Source organism: Mytilus californianus, unplaced genomic scaffold, assembly GCF_021869535.1.
Source record: "Mytilus californianus isolate M0D057914Y unplaced genomic scaffold, xbMytCali1.0.p SCAF_8, whole genome shotgun sequence".
Lineage (NCBI taxonomy): Eukaryota > Metazoa > Mollusca > Bivalvia > Mytilida > Mytilidae > Mytilus > Mytilus californianus.
In genome coordinates, this window is record NW_026262734.1 from 33605070 (window position 1) to 33612665 (window position 7596).

General features: G+C 31.7%; 1 protein-coding gene across 1 annotated transcript; it reads left to right on the forward strand.

Annotated features, from left to right (window-relative positions):
* The first annotated feature begins 406 nt into the window (after window positions 1-406).
* On the forward strand, window positions 407-3570 carry LOC127711773 (protein toll-like). Its single transcript, XM_052217896.1, has one exon. The coding sequence runs from the start codon at window positions 635-637 to the stop codon at window positions 2867-2869; it is 2235 nt and encodes a 744-aa protein (XP_052073856.1). The 5' UTR covers window positions 407-634; the 3' UTR covers window positions 2870-3570.
* The last annotated feature ends 4026 nt before the right edge of the window (window positions 3571-7596 follow it).

Genomic DNA, 7596 nt, shown 5'->3' on the forward strand with positions numbered 1-7596 from the left:
AAAACTGTCGCAAAAAAAGTGAAAAAAAATCACATATCGAACAGGCGTCAAATGATCATGTCAAATTTTAACTTTATATGTTACCACAAAGAGGTTTTAAAAAATCTGGTAATAAAATGAAATCAAAATCTGGAGTATTTTTTATTCTTTTTACTATTTAAAAAAAATCAGAAGTATTTGTGAGATGCCACTAAGTATTTAGAATATTAAATTATTAAAGAAAGAACGAATATAGATTTGACTAGTAATTTGTAAACTATTTCTATATCCATTGAATCAATTCCCCAAATCAAGCATGTTTGTATAATACAGTACATAAATTATGTAATATTTGAACTTTGAATGTAATCATATACAACTTAGTGAAAATTCGAATGGATGTATCCTTGCAATTTTATATTAAGTCTTGAAATAGGTATTTTATTTCGCTTTTTAAATTATGCAAAGTTCACGTGAGATATCAAGTAATATTTAAAGTACGGAAACAGGTGATTACTGAATACTAATATTTCGGAAGAAAACAGTTATTGATGATTCATTAGTGCGATAGCATTGTAGAAAATATGTAGAATTAAGTTTTCAAGGATGAAGATTAATATTTTCTGGACAACATTTATCTTGCAGTTTTTTGATAATGATTCAAGCATTATCGCATAATTATGTCGAAGAAGAGATGCAATCAGTATTCAATAGAACTGATTTGAAATGTCCAATGAAATGTAACAAGCATCCGTCAATATATCAGATGTCTTGCTGTATTTGTCGTTCCAAATCGGATGTTACAAATCTTGGACATTTAACTATAGTAAACAAAAGAAATCATTATGATCCAAAAATTGTAAATCATGGAAGTAAACATGAACTTTATGCGCTGAATCATCGATATGGTTATCTTGAATTTCTGCCTGGGAACATATGTAATTTTAAAGGGCTGTTTATGATTGATTTGTCCTTCAACAAGATAAAGACTATAGATACAATTTCGTGCTTGACAAACTTAGATACTCTGCTGCTTCGTGGCAACAATATTCAGTATATGAATAATTACACGTTCGTGAATATGAGGTTCCTTCGTACAATTGATTTATCATTTAATAAAATCAGTTTAATGGATCCAGGTTTTCTCATTAATATGAATGGAAATTTATTCTATCTGAACTTATCTTTTAATGAGATGTCCACTCTAGATATCACAAATGCAATAGCATCAAAACAGGAATATTTTTGCCGTGCAGATTACTCCCATAACTCAATAAAATTAATAACAAATGAACAATCATGGAAATTAAAAACCAATACCACACTTGGTCACGGAGGAATGGTGAATCTGTCAAATAATTCACTTACATCGTTTTTTGATGTGAATACATTGCGTTTCCTTGGCTTTGATCACCCTCTCCTAATTGGAAGACTTATATACTATGGATTTGACTTAAGAGATAATAAATGGAACTGTGACTGCAAAATTTATCAATTTGCGAAAGCAGCAGAAAGACTTGCACAGGTAATGACAAGGGATTACTTTGACGTTAAATGTTATGCCCCGGAAACATTGAAAGGTAAATTAATGGTAACAATTATAAAAGAACGTCAATATGATGGTTTAATTTGTAACTTGTCGTTAGCAGACAAATGTCCTCCGAATTGTCGCTGTATATATCAACCAGCTGTTAGAAATAGGACAATCATTGACTGTTCAGAGTTGCATCTCACAAAGCTTCCACGCATGCTTCCAAATTACAATGTGTTAGAAGTTGATTTATCAAATAACAGCATAGACAATCTGCCAAATCAGTTTAGATACATACATAAACATGGACGAAAAATTAAACACTACTTCGAGCGTATTCGAATTTTTAATTTTTCAAATAACCAAATCCGAATATTACCACGCTCAAATTTGTTTCTTTTAAGAAAAGCAGAAATCGATTTTAGGGGAAACAATATTAATTCATTACACAGATCTATTGAGCAATTAAACCCTTGCAACATTTATCTAGGCATTATAGAGATGCAATGTAAATGTGAAGATATTTGGTTGCAACAATGGCTTCCAAAAAGTGATTCTAAATGTTACAAAAATGTACAAGTTTTGTGTCGGTTTACAGAACAATTAATATCCATAAAGTATATGACAAGGAAAGACCTTGGATGTAGAATACCGGATACTAATTTCATATGGATAAGTACAATTATCGTTGTGGCGTTCATTACTGTCGTTTTACTTTCGGCAATTATATTTTCCTTTCGATTCGAGATATTTATAATTGGACGGAAATTCATAAAATATTTTAGAGGAACTTCTCATTCTTTGAAATTGTGTTACGACGTATATATTGCGTGCAATGAAGAAGATGAAAAGATTCGTTTGTGGCTGACAACGAATTTACTGCCTAATCTAGAGTTGAACAACATGCTTAAGGTGTTTTGGCCCTGCAGAGATAGTGAAATAGGAGTACCTCGCGAAGAGGAAATGATACATGTGATGTCCCATACTCAAACTGTTATCATCATTTTGAGTGAAGAGTATAAAGGACCTGTTCGTTGGAATGAAAAAGAATGGAAACATGCCTGGCACAATTATACACATGATCTGAACAAGGAAATTATTATTGTTAATTACGATCTACTGGAGGCAAATGAAATCGCAAAGCAATATTTGGGAGCATTTCTCCGAATTGGACAATTTATTGATTTTTCTAATCACAAGAAGTCGATAGAGGACGAAATAGCCTCCTTACTTACAAAACAAGATAAAAAGTTAAAAAAATACGATAGAAAAAACTTTTCTCATTCTCAAATAGATGATGAAAAATTCCCATTTCTAAAGCAATATCCTTTATATTCTGAGTTTCGATGTAAGACATAGCAGATATACATTTAAGGTTGTATAAATTTTCCTTATGGTGGTACCAAACACCTTGACTAAAATCAATTTGGTTCGTTTTATTTTCATAAAATTTTGACAAAATATCTACTTTGACCCTTTGACAAAGACATAAAAATTTCAAAAAACTTGAACCACACACGTTATCAGATAAATTTCATTGGATATATAGAAGTTTGACAAATACTAATTTTGATCATTGATAAGTTTAATATTTCTTTAACAATAGAACGTGATTAAAACGTTCAGCTGATTTTTACAGAGTTATCTCCCTGTAGTGTTATGTACCACCTTTACATATTATATTTTATATATGAATAATTATAAACCTTTTTCTAAAAGTGATTTCTTCAATTCTGTTTCAGCAGACAAATAATTTGTTATTATGTATATGCTTGCATTAAACTTGGGACTTTTCCAAATGATAAATAGGTTCAGTGTAGAAGGAAGACTTCCTGGTCTAATTTTAAACTACTTCAAAAAAGTTTAAATTGCATATAGTGAGTTATTATATTGCATGTAAATATTTGTAATAATGAAATCTGTTTCCATTTTTTAAGTGGTTTTAGAATTAATAAGTACATAACCAAATTGTAAATGAGGCCCTTCATGGATATACCTGTTTATAATAGTTATATAGATTTTTGCAATGTTAACATTTGTAAATAAACTCATTATTGATACTAGGATTAAAATTTTGTACGCCAGTACCACGTTTCGTCTACTGAAGACTCATTAGTGACGCTCATATCAACAAAGTTAAATGGGCCAATTAAAGAACGGAGTTGAAGAGCATTGATGGCCCAATATTTCGCCAGGTTTTGCAAAATACAGCTTAGGTAATTAACACAATTGTCTTAAAAAAACACACACATAAAAAGTAAGGACTGAGTAACCAAAAACCGTTGGTGATCTCAAATGCTCTGGAAAGGTAGGCAGATCCTGCTCAACATGTGCAATACGTCTTGTTACTCATATACGTACGAATTCGATGAATTAGAATGCCCCAAAATTGATGCTTTGTATTCATAGATTCGATTACAATTATGAGATTTATTCAGTAAATTTCAAATAAAAAGGGAAGAAGAAGATAACAAGGAACAATAAAAAGCCATAAGTCTAGAAAAAAAAATAAACCATAGTAGTCAACAGCCTAACATCACGAAGTTAAATACCTGTAATGAAATAGTAAAAAATTCTATGGACGATCTTTTTAAATCAAAAAGTAAAATATACAATTTAAGGTTGTTTATCTAATATGTGACCTTAGTCTTACGTAGATATTATGTCAACACTCTCTCCTGCTTTACAAGCACATACATCGCAAAGATACAGTCAAATATCACAATAAAGAATAGCATATACTCGTCAAATTTCCCAAATCAAACAATTATCATGATATCATAAGAGCAAATGCTTATGAAAGATTTTTGTCCTAGTACATAGAATATTTTTGTGATCTATTATCTATATTTTAAGTTATTATTTATGTAAGCTACATGTATCTAGTAGATGGTATTTGTATTTTCCTTGTATCGACATGCATGTATATTAATGAAAAGATTGCAGTGCGTTGGTAGTGAATGAAAGTATTCAAACCAAATAAAAGATATAAAAATGATATTCTAAGATATAAGACAAAAACAAATATGTAATGTGAGTCCGAACATACCGCATCGTATTGGTCAACGAGTTTGTTAAGGTGGCCGTAAAACTTGCGGAGTGTAAATTGTAGTCGTTATTCATCATAAATCTATTAGAGCAATATTTGTAATCAAATTAGGAGCACAACCCTTTAAATGAAGTCTTAATAATGTGCTCATAGACGTGCATAACCATAGAATTTATAAATGTTAATGCCATATGATGAGGCATAAGATGTCGTTATGTTTTCAAAGACACTTGAAGTCGTCCATCTATATACAAATAAGGCGACGTGTTATGCTTGCCAATGAGACAACTATCAATGACCAAAACATGTACCGTTTAGTCAGCTATAAAAGGCTCCGACATGAAAAATATGAAAGTTCAAACTAAAAATACATAAAAAAAAAAAAAACAACGGCCTGATTTATGACGAAACAATAAACGAAAAACAAATATATCGGACAAAAACAAACATTATGTTCAGTGGTTGTCGTTTGTTGATGTGGTTCATAAGTGTTTCTCGTTTTTTATATAGATTAGACCGTTGGTTTTCCTGTTTGGATGGTTTTACACTAGTCATTTTTGGGGCCCTGTATAGCTTGCTGTTCGGTGTGAGCCAAGGCTCCGTGTTGAAGGCTGTACTTTGACCTATAATGGTTTCCTTTTATAAATTGTGACTTGGATGGAGAGTTGTCTCATTGGCACTCACACCACATCTTCTGATATCTATATATTATGTCAATTTCAAGAAAAAGGTAAGAGAATGAATTATACCTTCTAGCTTCAGTAGTATCTTTTTTTAAGGGCAGTTAGAACTATGCCATGTATTAAATGCAAGGACGCGATGAAATGTGGGAACATCCAACGTTAAATGCGCATATTTTATCGATCTTTCAGTTTTCGTGCCCAGGTTGAATAGAGTGTTGAAAAATCAAACGTTTTGTAGTGATTGTGGTTTGAGATTTTGACGTTCATTTCAAAATGTGTTAAGATTCAAATTAGATTATCTCATCAAATTATATTTGAAAGCCATAATTTACTGTAGAAAACATCAAGAGTTTTGGGAACATGTTAAGTTTGATATTGAAAGGACACAGCATGATATCGAATAAAAATAAGATAGGTTTTCTTTGTTTTTTATGTAAATACCAAAAGGAGGGAAGAAGTACGGATTTAAGATTTTCTACATTTTCCACTTTCATGGAATATGTAAGTTTCTAATATTTGTTATTATATCACTGCTCTTTTGTTATGTAATCAAAATGATGATTTTGCAAACTATTCTATTTGAAGGTTTTTCTGCTTAACAACAATATATTTGTCGTGAAAATGGATGTAGCATTTACAAACGCCGATAAGTAGGCGTGGTTTATTTTAGTAGTGTTATTACGTCCCTCTATCAAAACAAAATGGCGTCGTTTTACCCGGAAAACAGATAAAGAAAACAGATAAAGAAATTTTTGATGAACGATTGAAATAAATGCAGAAAACACATTAAAAAGTAAAATAACAAAAATACCGAACTCCAAGGAAAATTCAAAAAGGAAAAATAAAAAGCTCAAACACATCAAACGAATGGAAAACAACTGTCATGTTCTTGACTTGGTACAGGCATTTTCTTATGTAGAAAATGGTGGATTGAACCTGGTTTTATAGCTAGCTAAACCTCTCACTTGTATGACAGTCGCATAAAATTCCATTATATTGACAACGATGTGTGAACAAAACAAAGCTCACTCGGTCTTAGCGGTTAAAAAATTGTTGCATTGGCTTTAGGAACATTTGATCTGATTCGTACATGTTAAAGATGAAGATTATACAAGAAAATGTGCCGTGCACACTAAAACATGTATTAGAGTATTCAGTGTTACAAACACCCACAGCTATCATCTCGGATATTGTAATTCACAGACTTTTCAAACAAGTTCGAATTAAAAAAGATGAAAAGAAGAAAATATTTCCTTTGCAAACAAAGGTATCGATGCCTTCAACTTGGCCAATGTTCTTCTTCATAAATCACTCGCAAATATCTCCCTTTTCTAAGGACGAGTCTGTAACATTTCTTATACCTTTACCAAACAAATTGCAACTAAAATTTTCAATTACAAACACGTGTTGCAGGATCTCAATATTTAAGACTTCAAGTCTAAACCTCCTGATTGTACCTGTGCTAGTTCCCAATTCACATATAATCCGACCGGCCGAGTTATAACTGGTGGCCTAAACATTACCTATAACACTTTTCTGCGAATTGTATGATCCAAAGACCCGAAATATCGTGAGTCTAAAGCCATCAATTGGAAAAACAACTTAACAATACGAATGGATTCAGTCGAGGATTATTCCAAGCAATGGGTTTAACGAGAAAAAGAAGACGTTGATACTCTTTCATAATGGATTAAGGCTGTGAGGTCGTTGATACAAATCAATGCTAAAAATCTGAATAGGTTTATGAATATAAATGCTACATCAATTGTTGCATAATACCTGTGCTACCTCCATGACAAATATGTTATTGTTCTCGCAGATAAAGCCCCAAACAACGTCGTGTTTGTGTGTAAATCATAGTACATAAACTGCTCAATAAATGAATTAGGTATTTACAAGTCACATAAAAACTCAATATATACCCCCAGGACAATTAACAAGGGAAAATTCTGGATAATCATAGATCTGTTCTATGTTTCTTCAACCAAAGATGAAGAACTGGATCTTCCTTCGCTGTATTGTATACCTACACTACATAAGTTTCTTCACAAACAACGTTATATTGCTAGGTCTTCCAAGTGCTCCACGAAACCTCTTTCTAAATTATTAACATCAAATTTATCAGCAATCAAAGCCGGGCTTCAAAATTATTGTCAACTACCTATTCTAGAGGTGGCGTGAATCAGATGAGGATACTAAATAATTTCAAAGATCCTTTAGGGTACATACAATCAATCTAAGATTCTTTTTCATCTGGCAATAGTATTTAAACATTTGACGTTTCTACACTTTACACAAGTATTCCCCATTCCAAACTAAAAGACAAAAAAGAAAGAGTTGTTCCGCTTTGTTTC

What these genes read in the sequence shown, in the direction of transcription:
- LOC127711773 (XM_052217896.1), top strand. Translation starts at nt 635, where the DNA reads ATGATTCAAGCATTATCGCATAATTATGTCGAAGAAGAGATGCAATCA.